The sequence below is a fragment of the Euprymna scolopes genome, chromosome 18 (genome assembly GCF_053919585.1).
Source record: "Euprymna scolopes isolate OS-2025 chromosome 18, ASM5391958v1, whole genome shotgun sequence".
Taxonomy (NCBI): domain Eukaryota; kingdom Metazoa; phylum Mollusca; class Cephalopoda; order Sepiida; family Sepiolidae; genus Euprymna; species Euprymna scolopes.
Window position 1 is genome coordinate 32,700,662 of NC_136499.1, and position 19,299 is coordinate 32,719,960.

The 19,299-nt window shown below is 32.5% G+C and overlaps 1 protein-coding gene and 1 long non-coding RNA gene across 11 annotated transcripts in view; one reads left to right on the forward strand and one right to left on the reverse strand.

Annotated features, from left to right (window-relative positions):
- Positions 1-16,587, forward strand: part of LOC145297577 (uncharacterized) — a 114,143-nt gene extending 97,556 nt beyond the window's left edge. Inside the window, exon 4 of the long non-coding RNA XR_013870273.1 lies at positions 16,282-16,587. This is a non-coding gene — a long non-coding RNA (uncharacterized LOC145297577). The remainder of the gene's footprint in view (positions 1-16,281) is intronic.
- Positions 1-19,299, reverse strand: part of LOC145297575 (uncharacterized) — a 362,397-nt gene that overhangs the window by 20,300 nt on the left and 322,798 nt on the right. For all 10 annotated transcript variants that reach the window (XM_080143592.1, XM_080143600.1, XM_080143597.1 and 7 more), the window contains one exon: positions 1,209-5,453. In XM_080143592.1, the coding sequence (XP_079999718.1) occupies positions 1,209-5,453 (4,245 nt within the window). The remainder of the gene's footprint in view (positions 1-1,208; positions 5,454-19,299) is intronic.

The window sequence follows — 19,299 nt, forward strand, 5'->3', positions numbered from 1 at the left end:
GAAAAAAAAAAAAAAAAAAAAGAAAATTATCTTGACTATTTTAAAAAATAAGCTAACCAGCAAAAATAGATATTTATTTCTACATACTTTTTGCTAACATTTTTTCCTCTGAGGATAAGAGTGAATCTTTGAAACTCCATGGAATAAGGAACCTTTCACCTTTACTTCGTATTCCTTGTTTTGAATAAAATATTGTAAATTCAATTCTACAATATCTTGAGTTTTTCTACTTCAAATTAAAAAAAAAAAACAACTTTATAAACCTGTAAAGGTATACAAAATTTTTGATTTATATATATTATTTATAAAAGAAATGTACAGAACATTTTGAATGCTAGTTTTGCAAGAAAGTAACCCATCAGCATCAAAACTAAATAGATGGGGAACACCTGCTCATTCACCAGAGCCCCCCCCCCAAAAAAAAAATCTGTCTCGCAAAACCATGATATAAAAAATGTTTTTTGTTATGTACATTTATTTTATAAATAATTATGCTTTTACTTCAATAATCGAGCACTATTGGATTTATTTTCATACTCTCTAGAATTACTAGAATACATACACATATTTAATTAAACAAGTTCAGATATAATAAAATGAACTTAGAACCAATATTTTTTCCAAAGTGCTCAATACTATAGTTATATATATATATATATAAGTGTTGGGATGATTATTCGGAATTGGGAATCGTAAAAATTGGAATCGGTATTGGAATCAGAAATATTGATGCCTATTTTCTGATGCCTAATCGATTCTTTTAATTGTCTTTTTTTTTTTTTTTTTTGATTTTGTTTAAAGTAAAATCTTCCAAAACTCGTTAATGAAAAAACAAACTAACTTTCTATACAATTCGTAGTTGGTTTAAGTATCTGGAAAACTTTCTATTCTAATAGCTTTGTTTCTCAGATAATTTACATTTGAAATTCTCTCCTTGATCTCCTAATTGTACGAACATGCAGAAATTTAAATGTAAACAAACAACTTACTGCCCAAATTCCAACTTAGGATGCCTCATATAATAACAGTGGCAATATATGCCTTACTTGGGGTAAATAAAAAAGCAATCTACAGATGGGGCCTTGTTGTTGAAATAAAATTATCAATTATGTTATTTAGACAATAACTTTCAAGAGATCACCTGTAACACAAGAAAACACTTAATAAATTTCATATTAGTAATAAAAAAAAAAAAATTCAAAACGTACATTGAAATAATATTTCTGCATGGCAATATTTCGCGTCAGCTGTTTAACTTGCTCACACCGTTGAGCCTCGGTCTGATGTTCACTGGCTTGAATGGCACCCACAGCTGTCATGATGTCCATCTTGACCTGAGCCACTTCTTCATCACGTTCGACGGTCAGACAGTCAAGTTCATCTTGTAGAAGACTGATCCGATCTTCATAGTAAGAAACTAATGTCTCTTTTTCTCGGTCGCGATCTTCGATGGCTTTGCTCAGATTTGTAGACACGGAAGCGATCTCTTTCTTGAGGGAGTCTAAATGAAGTTCCTGTTTACTTTTGGCTTTAGAAAATTGTTCATTAAACACGTCTTCCAATTTTTTAATTAGTTCTTTTACCCATATACATTCATTACAGTCTGTACTCACTTGCGTTGCATATTTCATGGAGTCAATTTCTTTCTTTAAGGCACTAAGGACTCCCATCTCATCTTTGTATTTCTGTTCAAAGGTAGTTTCAAAAATCTGCATCATAGACTTTACATCAACTTCGCATTCTCGATTCTCCTGAACGTTTCCCATGTGAGACCCACTGTTCAGAATTCTTAACTGGTTCACCTCCTCTTCATACTCCAACCTCAGTTTTTCCATTAGATAGCACATCTGAGCCTGGAATAATGCCTCCCGAATTACTTGATTAGAAAAGTTGGTCAGGCGATGTGGGCTATACGCCTCAACAGATGGCACACACATGAGCAATTCTTTTATCTCTGCGATCCTGCCCTGGTCAATATCAACATTACACTGATCCACCAACTGGAAAGCTGCACGACTTTTCATCTTTGCTTCACCCATCAAAACACTACCAAGCTTCTTCATCAAATTCTCCCATCTTCTCTCATCATCCGATATGCTGCTATCAACGTCCCGGTCTTGGGATGAGGTTGGAGGAGAAGTACCAAATTTGGTACTGTACAATTCGGAAATGTAAGTAACTTGGCCCCTTATTGTGGCATTCAGGACCAAGACATCGGCAAGTTCCATGAGATGAGATTTTATGTTGTCCATGAATTCTGTGTTGCTGCTTCCAAGCTCCTGGTTTTCTTGCAATGTTATTTGCATAGTTTTCAAGAAAGATTCCTGCTCGACTTTTAGTGAATCATGAATTATTTTACATTTTTTCGATGTCGGCAAGCTTGGTTCCAGCATGTCTTCATATTGCTTGATGTGTGTTTGTAGAAGCCGATGCACCTGGCTGACGACTAAAATAACATTCTGTTTCCCAGATGAACATTTGACAATGTCTTGGATTTGTTGCAGTTTTTGTTCTTTGTACTTGTGCACGATTTCGTAGCAATTCTTTTCCTGTTCTTTCAATTTGATGAAAGCTGTTCTCGCCTCTTCGTTTATAAACTCTTCCGACACATTTTCCATTTGCCTGGCAACTTTTTCTTTCAAATTGATCAATGCGTAAGTCATTTCTCCCTGCAACAGAGCCTGTGCCGTGAAGTGTCCAGAGAATTTCTCCAGCTGGTCTCCTAGATAGTGACATTGGTGCTCCATATACTCACAGGCCAAAGTTCTTGAGATGGCCTCGGTGGCTAGGCATGGTAGTTCAGAGATGTTTTCAGTGTTTTCACTCTGGTCAGCAAGAACAGACTTTCCGATGCCGAGGCTGGATATCAAATGTCCTTCAACAACAATTTTCTGTGACAACATTTTTACGTAATTGGAAAGCAGCTCGGAATCATTGTTGAGTTGGCACTCATCTAAATCTTTCATGATTTTCTCCTGCACTTGCAAAAAGAGTTGGTGTACTTCGTTAATTTCTTTCCATAAGCTGTCTCCACACCGATTGGCTAAGTAGTTATTCTGAAGCAAAGAGGCAAGCTCACTAAGAATTCCTACTTCCAGGGCAAGTTTCTCAGCATAAGCTAATATTTGTTCATCGGCTTTCTTTGTGTCTGGTTTTAAACCTTCCTGTCTGTCATGGAGATGTCGTTTCACTAAAACCTTTTTCACTTGGAGACGACCTAGAATGTACCAATCATCCTGCGTCAAATCCTGCATGTGTTTTAAGTACCGAATTAAGTAACAGAGTTTGTATTTAATTTTGGGAGTCAGTTTATTTGTTTGCTGTTTGGTGCCTGCCGATTCTATTGCCCGTACCTCCTCATTCACTGCAAGCAATTTATTTTGCACGCATGACAAACAACTATGAAAAGCTAATTTTATTTCATCAAGAGTTTTTCCCTCAGGAATTTCTGGGAATTCATTTTCCATTGAGAGCTGATTCGTAAGATGGCAAACCTTCTGCTCACAAGAATGAAGCCGCTGTTGGAGACCAGGTTTTTTTGGTGACGAGATACTTCCCGTACTGCTCTTGGACAAATTCTGGGTAACATCATGAAGCCGAGTGTTCGTAGAACTCACTTGGTTGTTCATGTGTCTTAAAGAGGAAATTAATCTGGCATCATCGTCATCTTCGTCATCATCATCATCATCGATCTCAGAATCAAATTCTTCGTCCGATAATTCCTCAGAAGTTTCGCTCTCACAATCTTCAGACAAATTGCTTGCATCATCTTCACCACAAGAATGTAGTAATTGCCTGTTCAAGACTTTCGATTGCATCTGCTGAGATTTCATCATGCTGCCGACATAATGAATCCGCTTCTCTAAATCCTCAAGCTGATTTTCAAACTTCTGTGGAGAAGAGTGATGTCCACCCAAGCGACTGTCCACTTCAGTTAGATGTAGTTTAGTTGTAAGATCATCAATCTTACGCGAGAGCTCATTCAGTTTCCGAACATAGTCATCCTCTAACAATTTGATCCGTTCCCGTAAGTTTTTGTCTTCTGCTTCCAATCGGTTGAAATCGCTGTATGCATCGTGAAGTTCTTTGTGCAGATTTTTGTTTTCCTTCATGGTTTCACTGAGTTGTAACTTTATTGAAGCAACTTCTGACTGTTCTTTAGCCGCCACAAATGGTTCTGCTGTTTCTGACTTAGTCAGAGGTGGAAGACCCTCAATCACAGATTGGGCAGTTAACAAACAGCTCTCAAGGTCAGCTGCAGAAGAGATTGCAGACGCAAGTACATGGCTGTAGTCTTTCTTTTGAGTGTCCATTATTTGACTCAGCAAAGAATTCACCATACTTACAAGACTTCGACCACTGGTCAGGCTGGTCGATATCTCAGACAGTTTTTGCTTGTAGATGCCTTCTTTTTCTTGAAGTGCCTGTTCCACAAGATGGTTAACATCTGAACGATGACCTTGGAGTTGATCATTTAATGTGAACATCATGTTTTTAAGGTCGCCGTTTTCTTCTTGGAGGTCCATATTGTCCAGGTGTTCAGTTTCCAATTTGGACAATAAAGCCTTGCCCTCACGTTGCTGTTCTTCAACTTGTTTCTTAAGTACCAGCTTTTCCTTTTCATCGGTTTCCATCTTCTTCTGGAGATCCATAAGAGCATTCTCCAAGAGATCCAGCTGCTCCTTGAGGTACAAGTTTTCTTTAAGAGCTGCATCTAATTGGGGTCGGAGAGCCACACCTTTCTCAATTTCCTCCTGCATTTCCTCACTGATTTCCTCGATTTTGTTGTGGCTCTCAATCAGTTTCTCTTCCAGCTGATTGATTATAGCATTCTTCCCACTAAGGATAGATGAGATGTCACTTGTTAATGACTGGCTCATTACATCAGAAGAGTCGGCTATTTTATCTTTCATTTTGCTCAAGTCTCGTTCAAAGTTGGCCTTCTCCTGACGGAACTCATGTTTGATTTCCTCAATGTGATCTTCAAGCTTGCGACATCGCATGTCTTTTTCTTTGAGGCTTTTTCGAAGACACTCCAACTCCCGATGGTTGTTGTCGAGCCTTTCCTTCGCTTGTCGATATTCAATTTCAACTGCTTTCAATTTGATCACTTCTCTCTCGCTGTCTCGAAGTTTCTGCATGTTCAGTTTCACTTCAGTTTCTAATCGTTTGCATTCTTTCTCTTTGGACTGTAACGTATCACGGCTCTTTTCAAGCTTTTGTGACGTTTCTCGCAACTGGGCATCCACTGTTTTTATTCGCTTGGCCCAATCATTCGACATCTTTGTATACTGATCTTTTTCTTGTTTCAATTCTTTGAGAGCTTCAGACAAAGCCTTCTCAGTGCCGGTCAATTTTGACACAGACATGTCCAATTTGGATTTCAGGAGATCCACTTCTGATTTTTGGCGTTGTATAACATCTTTTGCTTCTTTGAGCTGACGTTTCAAAGTCTGAAAAGAGAAAAGGCATTTTTTTTTAAAAACAAGACAAAATAAAAAAAAAAGCTTAAGCTATTTTCATTCTTATGGATAATTTTTAAAAGTCATCTGTTGTTACTGGATTGGTTGGATTTTGCAAACAAATTAAGACAACAAAATCTTAAAAAATAAATTTTTTTTAAATGATTTTTCTTTTTATGTTTTTTTTTTTTTGTTCCAATCAAGATAAATTTTATTTTTTATACTGAATCAATGACAGCAAATAAATGTTTTCTTAAATGATGGTGGCTGCTGCGATTTCATTAGTTCAACATTTCGGCACCTTTTGGCATTTTACATAAACAAGTGAAAAATTCCAACGATACCACACACTCCTTATTCTGCATAAATACTAATTCTTCATTTAATATATAACTCTAAAAAAGGTATCAAATTTTACATAATGTGGTTTGCATTTTTTAAAATAACACTTATTTAAAATATTGTCTCACATAAAGTAAACAGCAATCAACTTCAACAGAGGACAGAAAGCAATCAAAATATGTCGGTTTCAACCGATCACTATGAAGAGGAGTGCAGCGATTGATCACACATGGTACTTCCTCAATTGCCTGAATCTATTAATGATATGCCACACTGAATTGATTATTAGTGCATCTATACAATATAATCACACTGAAACATCACTTCTCACTAGATCACTAAAGTTAAGCAATGATAAGCCTGACCAGTACCAGATGGGTGACCATTTGGGAATGCTACGCTCTATATGTACCACTACAGAACAGAAATTTCCAGGTTGGTATCTGGATGCGCGTTTAATCCACTGAGAAAGATGCACCCTCACTCTTCATTAAGACATGCATCTAAAAAAAGGAACACTTATGTAAAAATTTGAGGTCTACCATCCACTCTGTCTTGTGTCAGCCATTGCACCAAGTGAGATTAGCAATTGTACCAAAAAGTGTGGTTGATTCTGCACAAAGCCTTCACCACTATAAACAAATCATTTGCGTGGCTTTCTGAACAACTTAGTTGTTGTGGTGTACGTCAAAATCAACAGAAGTATCATGAGTGCCTTTCCATTACCAGTCAAGCCATCTGATGCAAATTCCTGAAAGATAGGCTTTTTCGGTTTGTTTTACAATCAACAAAAATTAAATGGTCAAAAAACATATATAGCATGAATATTACCAGAAGCAAGATAAGTTATTCTTCTGTTTATATTACTTGTATTGATTGGACTATTGTTCTCATCTTGAGTGTTATTTGTGCAATGTTTAGGTCGGATTGTCCTTTGACCGTCCTCAGGCATGTTGGTAGTTGTTTAGAAAAGTAAAAATTTACTTACTCTGTAGATATTTTCATATTTCTGTGAGTTAGTCTATTGTATGGTTATTGTTTTGAATTTGTGAAAAAAATTGGTTGACGAAGGGGAAGAAACTAATAAAGATCCACAGGAGATTAACTTCCTTCCATTGCGGAAATTTTAAGGGTGTGCAATGTTTGTTTTTTCTATAATTAGAGGCTTCCAAATGCTATTAAACTCTAGGTTTGGTCTGCTTAGTAATTTTTATTTTTCTTCTTTTAGCATATGTGCTGCCTCCTTGAGTCATCTGATCCTTCACCATTGCATTTCTATCAATTATTTTGACCCTCATTCCACAAAGGAAAGTGTGTTCCTTTTTCTTTCTATATATGATCAGCTAGTCCAGATTTTCAACCTCTCCCAGTGTCACGGCTTTACAGTGTTCTTTTAGCCTCACTTTCAGACTCACCTTTGTATAGTGTTCTGCATTTGCATGAAATCTCATATACACGGGTTTTTGTCATGAGACTTTTGGTCGGGGACTTGATTTCGTACTAGGTGTTTTTTGAAATATGAAAATATCTACGGAGCTAGTAACTTTTCTCTTTTTTCTTTTCCAAACAACCACCAACATGTCTGAGGATGGTCGAAGGACAATCCGACTGAAACGTTGCACAAATAATACTCAAGATGAGAACAATAGTCTGACCCATACACGTAATATAAACAATCAGCCTTCATCTTCAAAATTCAGAACTTTAAGTTACTCTTCTATCTAGCTGAATAAGTTTTTATTTAATGTAAAATGTTTATTCGGTTCAAAAAACATTACATGAGCACAAAAAAAAAAAAAAAAAAATGGATGCGTGGTATCTCTTATATCTTTGAAGTCTCGACAATGAGATAAAAATTAAAAATTATGTAATATACTCTTAGAAACCCACCCAATAAATGTCACAGGAACATTTATCGGCTGAGTTTCTAACAGTATTTTGTATATTTTTAAAGTCATTGTCAGAATTTCAAAGACATGAGAAACCACATGGCCATTTTCCTTGTTCTTGTGTAATGCTCAACACTACTTGTTTTTAAACCAAATAAACATTTTATATTAAATAAAAACACTAAAAACTTATCCAGCTAGGTAGAAGAGTAACTATCTTGCCTTTGGTAACATTTATTTGTTATATATTCGTTTTTTAACCAATTTTTTCCAATCTCTGGATTGCAAAAGAAATCTGGCCTTTTAAATTTGGCAGTTGAAAATAATTTAGGATAAACAATAACGTACATGTTTACATCGACTTTTACATTTAAATCTTGATATGTTATCAAATGTGGAATTATGTATTTATTGAATCATTTTTTAGTTGTCATTAACAAAATCTGACATTCTATAATAAAGAGCAAAATATATTTTTTCATTCTGTCACACAAAAGTTAGCAATTCGTATTATTTGGATTCACTGGACTACTGTTCTCATCTTGAGTGTGATTTTCAAAACATTCCGGTCGATATAACCTCCGACTTTCTTCAAGTGTACCTTGTTGAACTTGGGAATTTGGACGGAATTTCAAATGGAACCCTTTATTTACTTCATGGGGGGTAGCCTGTTCTTGTTCCATCAGCCATGACTGGAGAGAGGTCCTAAGTAATTTGTAATTGTAGTTTTCGGTCGCCTGCACCGAGAATTGAACCTTCAACCTTTAGGATAATATCACTTTTCCAATTGATTTTTTTCAAGTACTTTAACCACTGAGGCACAGGTCCTTGTGAATAATTTTAGTACAAACTTTAGGAGTCTTAAACCTAATTTTTTTTATTTCTAGTTGTAAATATCCTTATTACTAATTATTACATTGACTGAAATGTTGTGAAAATAACACTCAAGATGAGAACAGTAGTCTGATGAATCCAAATAATATAAATAACCAATCCTCATTTCAAAAATTCAGAAACGTCAGAAGTTAGCAAGTAGAAAAAAAAACTTCCTGGCGGATCCATTTCAAATATTTAGGATAGGGAAATGAAGAAAGCAAATAGCAAATTAAATAAACCTCTACATTCAATCTTTGTTTTCTTTCTTTTCTTTCCATACGGATTTATTTCCTTCCTTTTCTTTTAAAACTTTTCTTTTAGATGTTCTTTTTCCATTGATTTAGCCGTATTTTATACAAATATTAGTTTGAACACTAGAGAAGGATAATTCCCCCCCCCCCCCAATGGTGTATATTTATTTTAAAAATAAATGAAACAGAGGATGTATGTCTGCATGTATAAATTCCACTCTTAAACTACTCGTCACATAACACTGAAATTAACAGGAAATAGTAATCATACATCAGGGATGGTTTACAACGAGTAAAATCTTTGTTTGGATGACTGAATAACAAATACAGAAATACATCGGTAAGTTGAAATACAAAATGTTCATTATTTCAACTTGCTGACATTTGTAAACTAATTATAGCTAAAATTGATTTTATTCTATAACTTTCTTATCTATATGTCGTGGTAGCTCAAACAGTAACGAACACAGTTGGAGTGCTAAATGTTTTGGTTTCGATTCTAGCTGAAGGCACCCAAGTCATTAAAAAAAAAAAAAAAAAATTGAAATCAATATTATTGAATATATATATATATATTAAAATAAATAAATAAATGAATAAAATACAATATATATACTCTCTCTGGAGAGTTTTACCACATGATTGAGAACAAAACTTCTACTCAAACAGCAGTTATTCTGTATCAACAAGTATTTGAGAAGCAGATTATATTGAAATACTTGCTAGAAGTATATTTATGGCTGTATTTTATTTTTGCAAAGTCGTTTTACCGTCCCCCTAGAAAGGTATTTTCAAATGGTCACCCATTTAGTACTGGCCAGGCTCAATGTTGCTTAATCTCAATCTACCAAAAAACAATGTGTCAACATGCTTATGCCACTTTTTAAATTTTTTTTTTTTTTCAGTGTTAGATAAAAATACTGGGAGATAAGTATAAAACAAGACTATTCAAACAAGAAAAATACAACACACGACTTTAAAAATTCTAGACAAAAAATTCATTGTTTTATTTCTTTTCATAATTTAAAATTTAATAGTTATTTTAATTAGAGCATTGATTACGTAAAAAAAACAAAAAAAAACAAAAACAACAACAACAAAAAAAACTAATTTTGATTTTTTAAGATATTTTCTCTGGAGAGCTTCGCCACATGATTGAGAACAGAACAGAACTTTCGCCCAGGTGAGTATTGTTTAGGTGTGTCTATACATGCGGATTAGCATGTTATACTAAAATGCTAAAAGCATCTTCAGAGGGGTTTTTTTGTTTTTTTTTCCAAGGGGGTTTGCTTGTCCTCATATAGTGTGCATGATAGTCACCCATTTGGTACTATCTGTTATCAACGTTGCTTAACTTCGGAGATCTAATGAGAACCTGTGCATAAGTGCAGTGCAGTAAGACAGTAAAATCGTAACTTTTATAAAGGTAAAAGAAAAAAAGAAAACAATAAAAACTGGTTAAATTGCGCTATGTTTTAATTATTCAACTTTCAATTTGATTACCCCCCCTCTCTCTCTCTCTATATATATATATAGTTTAATTCATATAAAAAATGTTTGTAACGTCATACATATGTCTCTTATACCAATACTTCACTCTTAAAAGAATTTTCCCAACAATTAAAATTTAAATACATTCCACACACAAAATCTGATTAATAAAACAAACAACACATTCCATTAGTCTTGACCAGTTTTCAAAATGCGTTACATCGTATATTCAAAAGGTGGTTGTTTTAAACTCAGACACAGGAGGAGGGAATTCTTTTAACTATCTCTCTCTCTCTCTCTATATATATATATATATATATATATATATATACATACATACATACACACACACATACACAATACATATATATGTACACAAACACTCTGAATATCAAAAATATATATATTAAAACAACTTAGAAACGCATTTATACAGCATTTTATATCACCCCCCCCCTTCTAAATCTTTCATATAAAGCTTTAAAATAACTGACCTGGTCTAGCATGATAGATTCGTAAACACTACAGGCTGGCCGGCCTGATAGCAACTGAGGTGTCCGAAAAATGATGCAGACCGATAGATCCAAATGATATCCTACATTAAGTTTTTGTAAAGGCAGTCTTTAAAAATAAGTTTGTTTTTCTTTTTAAGAAAAAAAAAAAAAAAGAGGTAAATCTTTAAACCATGAGAGCAATAGGGGAGAAAGCCCTGTGGTGACTCAATAATTTAAAAACAAGAAAAGGTGGCTAGTAGCCGAATAGGACAAACGAAGACGGAGAAAAAAAAACTGGGCCATATTCATTAAGACAGGCAAAAATAGTAAAGAATCACTCAGAAGGCAAACAAGGTGGACTATTATTATATCAGAATACAAATTGATAATTTTCAAGTGACCATGGCCATTTCAGATCGACTAGCAGCAGCAGCAGCTGGGGGTGAAGGCGAAGGGTGAGAGAAAAGAAGGGTAAGAAGGAAAGAATGAAGGGTAAGGGGTAAGCGGAGGGTGAGAAGGAAGGGTAAGGAGGAAAGAAGGGTGAGAAAGAAGGTTAATAGCAAGAAGGATGGAAGGGAGGTTTTGACAACTTACACTGCAAGTTAACAAACGGAGACAGACAGTAAGGCGCTAGTAGTCTCTCATACAGAGACTGCCCCAGATAGGTAAAAAACAAAAAAAAAAAAAAAAATAATAAATAAAAAAATAACAAACATAAAAGTTTGTCAAGATCTACAGCAATGTTGAATTCTTCAAGTTTTTTTTTTTTTTTTTTTTTTTTTTTTCAAGTTTAAAAGAATAAACACACAAATAAACCTCATTGTCCTGGAAAAGCAAACTGTTTTTAAACAAGACGTGTTTTTTTTTATTTTATTTTTTAATATATTTATGAAAGTTAGCAGTTGTTTAATTATTTTTTAATGGCTATAGAATAATTGCTAGCTTTAAGATAAAATATATATATAAAAATAAAAAAAAAAGCGAAAATAAATACCAGTTAAGTTTTTAGAATGTAAAAGGGTCAATTTGTGTGGCGAAATTATACTCGATAGCATTCTTTTGTCGGAAATAGAAAATAATTAACCTTTGCCAAAATATTAATATAACGTAAAAATGTTTAAAAAAACGTTAAAAAAAAAAAGAAAGAAAGAATAGTAAGAAAACGTCTCAAACTGGAAAGTTTAAAAGAAAAATAGAAAAAAAAACTCATTAGGTTAATGGTGGGTATGTCTGACTTGCTATTTGCTTTCTCAATTTCCCTACCTAATAAGTTTTTTTTTTAACTTAACTTTGTATGACAGGAGATATGTACTAGCAAGGAGACCCGACGTTGTCCGGGATTGAATGGGGATCAACAAATATTCCACCCTCCCATACTTTTGTCATCGAAATCAGTAAAATCGACCATTTTTAATCAAATCAGATCTGGTTAGAGACCTGCCCCCAATGTACCGAGAAGAAGCTTTACATGCCTCCCCACAGTGACTTAGTTCACAATACATTGAGTCTACATTGCACTGTAGAGAATTTACTGTTGATTTTATAAAATTATCTGTAAATAATAGCTTCACTTAAAATTTAAAATGCAAAAGTCAAGTATCATGGTTCAATTGTACTCAAAACAGAAATTTATTTTGAATGCACCTTTGTCTTATCAAAGAACAAACACACAAAGTTTGTTTTAAATAATAGATTATATATATATATATATATATATATATATATATATATATATATATATATACACACACACACACTAGCGGGGAGGGGGGGGCTCGCTTTGCCAGTTGTAAAATACGCTTAAATATATTTTAATTTGTCCAGATTTTATATTATTATACAGTCGTAATTTCAAAAGTAAAAAAAATATTTGGGTGTCATCAGTTAGAATCGAAACCGAAAGCAAAACTTTAGCATTCAAAGCTTGTAACGTTACCACCGTATCTACATGACACGCATATGAACTGATTTAAAATAAAAAATAAACTAAGATGAATGTACAAAATGTATTACTATTTTTCAATAGTGACCAATTTTTGACACTAAAATCTATTTTAACCGACTAAAGACCCATAAAAAATGGTCCATAAAAAATCCAATCATTTGAGGGCCCCTAACTATAGAAATATATAGGTATACCTAATTTGATTCTTTGCTGTGAGACACAAAATAAATAAAAAATATAATTAATCCGATTTTAATAAAATGTACTGAACATTTTATTAAAACTGGGTCATTAGTTTTTTTTTTTTTTATTTTAGCTAGGTAAGGCTAGAAGGACTTTAATCTATATAATAAAAGTGCATGTCTGGCTCGACTCGCTTCATTAATCACTAATCAAATTTAATTTTTCTGATCAAAGGAGAGGCTTAATCTTGATAACTGATAAGAAAAAAAATTGAAAAAAAAAAAACATAATTAAAATGGCATTCCGGCATATTCCTCAAGACATTTCGGTAAATGGTACAGCATCTTTCCACCCTCCAAAAATCCTTTAAAATGACCACGGCAAAAATATGCGCACGCTTGTGTGAACAACAATGGCCACCACTTATAAAGAACTACATTGCTTTATATTCAGAAAACTACTTATTTGCGGAAAATTTAAATGTGATATTTTATGGTTATGAAACCTGCGGGAAAGCATCTTTTCAGTATCGTGAAAACTAGTTGTCAGCCCCAATTTTAAATGCAAAATTTGTTTTCAGCACACCTGAAAACCCCTAGAAAACAAGTTTTTAAAGGTAGGTTTTGTGTTGGTCTATCAAGCCACAATTATCCATTTTACGTTAAATTGTGTTCATTGCGTGTTGACCTCCACCTCCCGATCAAAAAGGTGGCCATAAAGTAGGTATTCATTTTACGTTAAATTAATGCAGAAAAGTGATCCCCCACTTCTAGAAACTATAATTTCTTTACGTCTTGAAAACTACTTGTTTCCTGGGGTTTAAAACATTTTCGTTTTCAGCACTGCCAAATTTTTAATTTTTTTTTTTTTAACAAACGAGTTGCCACTTATCAAGGCCCGGAGGCTACTCAAGGATAAAAGTTAATGAGCGTACAGTAGTCAATGAGACAATATCGTAGTAATCATTAGTGGAAATTTGGTAAATTGGATTACTTAAGGAGACGGCTTATCAAGAACTTGTTTATGTTGGACTTGAATACAACCATATTGTAGTCAGCTGAAAAGCAGGCAAACGAAAGATAGTGGTTTCAACTAGATGAGTGTTTTTTGTGAAAGTTTGATAAAGGGGGGGGGCATAGATTCGAGCTCAGACATCATTTTAAAAGATTTTTTGAGGGTGAAAAGATGCTGCACCTTTACTGAAAGTCTTGAGGAATATGCTGGAATGGCATTAACATTTTATGAGCAAAAAAAAAAAAAAAAAAAAAAAAAAAATAAAAAAAAAAAAAGAGAATTAAAATATTTGATGATAATAAAAAAAAAATGGAAGTGAATGACTTTTTTTCACTTTTATATATTCCCTTATTCTTAAAATAAAACAGAGAACGCAGGGAAAGTAAAAGACAAAATAAGGGAAATAAAAAGAAAGGTAGAGTTTTATTTTTTTCTTATTGACTAATTTTGTTTCAACAATTTCAAGTAATAAATAGAAATTAGGTTTTTTTTTTATTTTAAGTTGACATTTAAAGTTTAATTATTCACTTAAAAAAACTTATGTTTTTCTACAACTATACCGATTTTTTTTTCATTCGCTTTTCTTTTTTAAACTTTCTAGTTTTAAGTTTTATTGGTGCTTGTTAAGATAGAGTTGACAGACCGATTTTTTTTAATATGTGGTTTTAAGCAAAACAACAGTACTTACTTATTTGTCGTCAAAAATATTAATATATCCCACAATTACGAAAATTCATTAAATAGAACCACTGCTGTTGTGTTTAAAAAAAAAAAAGTATTGTTATAGGCTACAAGTGTTGGAATTCATTAGTGCCAAAAAAGGAGATAAGTATGTCCCGTGTATTTGCAATCTTCAAGGTGTTCACATATGCAATTTCCCCCAGTTTTCGATAAAAATTACTCTTAACTATAAATAATTTTTCTACCAGATGAATTTTCATAATTTTTGGATATATTACTATTTTCGACATGACAAGTAGGTACTGTTGCTTTTGTTTAAAACGACATATTAAAAAAAAAATGATGTGTCAACTAGCACCATATCTTATTTTTTAACTTCAGCGATAAAGATGCTATTTTGGTGAATATTGAACACAAGTGAAAATCATATTTCAATTAAAAACTCTGTGATATACTTAAATATCATGTAAAAATAAGTATCATTAGGTAAAAAATTAAGTAGAATTTAAATTAAAAATAAATTAATTTTCTTAGTTTGTTGATTGACCATTTATGACCATGACAAGTTAAATGACAGATTGATTCATCTACCTATGATTTACAAAATTTCCATTCTTATCAATGGCAGATCGTCAAAATACTATAAAATCTTTGGAGTAGATACTTATTTTTGCCTAATATGGAAGTAAAAAGTTTTCTTGTTAATTTATTTAGAAATTAAAGTTTCATTTTTTTTTTTAAAGTTCAATACTATATAAGCACCATTATTTTATATGAATACTAGTGCAAACACTGGTGGAGGGTAATTTTTATTTTATCTCTATGAATTTAGGCAGTTCATGCCACTGACAATGAAATAAAAACCTTAATTTCAGATGCAAAATAGAACTTCACTTTCATAATACAGGATGATCCAGAAGTCTTGGACAAATTTCCAAACTTTATATCCACTGAACTAAATGAAAGTGACATGTTTTTAAAGCTAAATTTATCAAGTTCAACTTTTATATTAATGATTATATACTAACGGGACCTGTGGAAATTCCACAGCGGACTCTTTCATATGTAATATATTGATGTTAGTATTCTGTGGATGTTTATCGTAAATGGAGATGGTCTGATATTATTGTAACTCTTTTGTTAAAACTGCAAAAGTATTTACCTAAGCTAGCAGGGACGCCCGGCATAGCCCAGTCATAAAGTACGCTTAAATATGATATTTTAATTGATGCAGATTTCGTATATATTATTTTAGAGTCAATTTTCTATCAATTCTTATATATTATAAAGTTGTGATTTCAAAAATAAAAAATATATCCATGTGACTTGGGTGCATCAGCTTGAATCAAAACTGAAACCAAAACTTAAGAATTCTTGGTACAATTATTTATTACAAGAAATGGAATGTCATAACAATTAAACAGTTACTCGGAAGAAAAAAGATGTGTGACACACAAAATAGCACACACTATTGTATTTATATATAGATATATCAGCATTCTTTTTATACCCTAAATAGTTTTTGAGATATTTAATGCCCAAATGTGTTCACAACTTGTGGAACATCCTATATATTCAGCATGTATATATGGTAGACATTACCAAAAGGCATTCCAAAAGTAATGGCTCCTATTTTTTTTTTTTTTATTTCAGCTAAATGAATCAGAGGGAATTTCAAATTGCATTGTTATGATGGCTGACCTTATGCATTCATGACCAGAAAGGTTCATCTCTCTGTTGGAGATATTGATGGCATGAGACTCCAAGAAAGCAACCCCTGTCATGGATGTGTGTCAGAAGCAGAGATGTGTCATTGAATTCCTGGCAAACATGCATTGAGAATGGTAATGACAATGTAGAAAAATAAATTCTGGAGCACAAAAAGCTGCTTGTTTTAATGGTACCTCTCATGTCTCTGTAGATCTTCAACTTTTTGAATTAAAAAATTTTTTTTTAAAAGTTTACTTTTGGAACGACCCTCATAATTTGCATATTGATTGGAAAATTACCATCTCATTAATTCACTATGTCATTTTTTTTTCTAACCCAATAATTATTGTAATTTTATTATTATGCAGAATTCTATATATGCAATTCTTTTAGATGATGGCCAGAAAAATTAACATTTGTGCTGAAAAGACTCTTTTTCAGCTTAATTTAATTCTAGAAGTTGCAATTCAACATTGAAAATTATAAACAAAGACTAACCCCTCCCACAACACCAAGTAAACATGTTAGCATCCCTTGCCCCCCCCTCTCTCCATGTTAATTTAATTACTAAATTATATTCCAACATAAATTTTGATTCATTTGTACACACGTCAGCAATTTCATAAACAAAACACAAATGCATCCTGCAGCAAAAAGAAACAAATCAGTGAACAGGAGTTTGTTGAGTTTCAATTTTCCTAGATCACCCGACCCCTTTTCCATACAGAAGAAAGGTATACTTTTCTTTTAAATTAAAAAAAATATATATATGAAGATTTAATCTTTCTATTCTATAAAAATAGAAAATATTAAATATATTTTTTGGTGCAACTTTACTATAGTGTGTCTGTAAAAAAAAGTCACACCATTTTTTTTTTTTTTTTTTTAATGTAAAAATAGTAAAAATTTCCCTTATGTAAAAAATGTACATATACAAGACAATCAATTATTTTACAACAAAAACCAAAATAATTAAATTAATAAAAATAAAATAGCAAATTATGATAAGTGAGTAAATAAAGCAATAAGAAAAACATTTTTCCATTAAAAAGTGTTTTTTAACACTTATAGCAGTCATACTTCAGACAATATGTAAATTTTAAAATATAAACAAGAATTAAAATGAATAAAACAAGAATCATATTTTGTAACTGGAATCCAATTTTCTATCTAATTACACATGAATTTGGGAATTGCTATTCATGTGATGGAAGCTGAGAGTGACTTCTTTAATTGAGATGTACTGAACAATTTACTTCCTCTAAGATATACACTTTGGATTTTGAAAATTCAATTATTTTTTCTGTTCTTTCCAAACCCAGAAATGACAGAGAATGTCAACAATTTCACCAGTTCCAACATCTGCCCCCACCCCTATACAATGGGCATTTTACAGTATTGATAAAAAAAAGATGAAAAGTTGTAAAAAAAAACAAATATATACCAAATAAATGTTATCAAAGGCAAGATAAATTACTCTTCTACCTACCTGGATAAGTTTTGTTTTTTGCAGTTTAACTTGTTTTAAAGCATTTATTTACTTTAAAAACACAAGTAGTGTTGAGTATTAAGTTAGAACAATAAAAAGTAGCTGACATTAAATGGTCATCTGGGGAGTTTCAATAATGATTCAAAAATCGAAAATTAAGCAAAATACCCAATAAATGTCACAACCCCATATACTATTATGCATGAAGTACAGTTGCGAAAGGCACCAACCATACTGCCTGCAACACCAAGACCAAGTTGATTGCCAGCATCTCTAGAAATATACAGTAAAGACAGCATGCTCCAAATCAGGTCTCACCTGGAGACCATGATGTTGGCTGAAAACAGCTTCTTCAAGTGAATTCAAGAAAAGATCCTCTAAGACAGGGTTTCCCAAATTTCAGGACACCATAGAGCCTCTGAGCAGGGCTAAGATTTTTCACAGAGCACTAACAAAATAATTTCTAAAATAAATATGGAAAACATTAATTTCAAATTTTAGCACTAACTAATGATAATGTTTACAACTATTTTTTTTGTTTTTGATTAATCAAAAATTGCTGCATTAATTAATTTTTTTTTCTTTTTAAACCACTCTGAAACTCTTTGCACCTGTAGTTATGTATCATATCTCTTTCCAGTAAAAAGACCAATAATTAAATATCTGCAGCCATTTAATTTTTCCATATAAAGCATTTGGTGCTATTTAAGAAAAGGCTTCCAGAGCCTCACTCATGGAGCCCACTTTGAGAAAACCTCCTCTAAGAGATGCAGTTGAATTTCAAGAATATATCAATTATTGGCCAAGATATGACTTTATTTTTCTTTATAAAATCTATAAAATTTATTTTCAAAACTGTCCTCAGAAACAAGAGAAAGAATTACTGTTTTCTGGGTTGGAATCTATATCTGTTGGCTAGATTTTGACATTGAAATGGTATATATATTTTTAAACTCCTTACATCAAGAGACTTCATGCTTTGTCTGGAACGATTTCCATAAGAAAAAAAACAAAAAACTCACAAGCAACGTTGTTTTAGTCGTCCAATAAATTCAAATGTATATTTTATTTTAAGATCTACACAATTGTACTTTTGTTCACATAAAAAAATTTCTGTTATCCATGCATAAATCATGTATACATATATACGTAACATTTATTCAGGATATTCTAAAAATAAATCTTTAAAATATTCTCATCTTTTAATCACTTTTACATACCATGATTCTTGGACAGCAATGTTTAACATGCCATCTAGTGTGTGACAGATTTGTTTGGGATTCCTTTACTATCCGTTGCATATATTAACGACAGATGCCAACACAAAGAATGCAACAATACTGAAATGCGCAGATATGAACAAAGTTTCTTTCCAAGAATTCCCATCTGTGGAACACATTACCATGGGATTGCTTCCCTGTAGGCTACAACATGGTCATTTTTAAATCGAATGTCGACAAATACTGGTCATA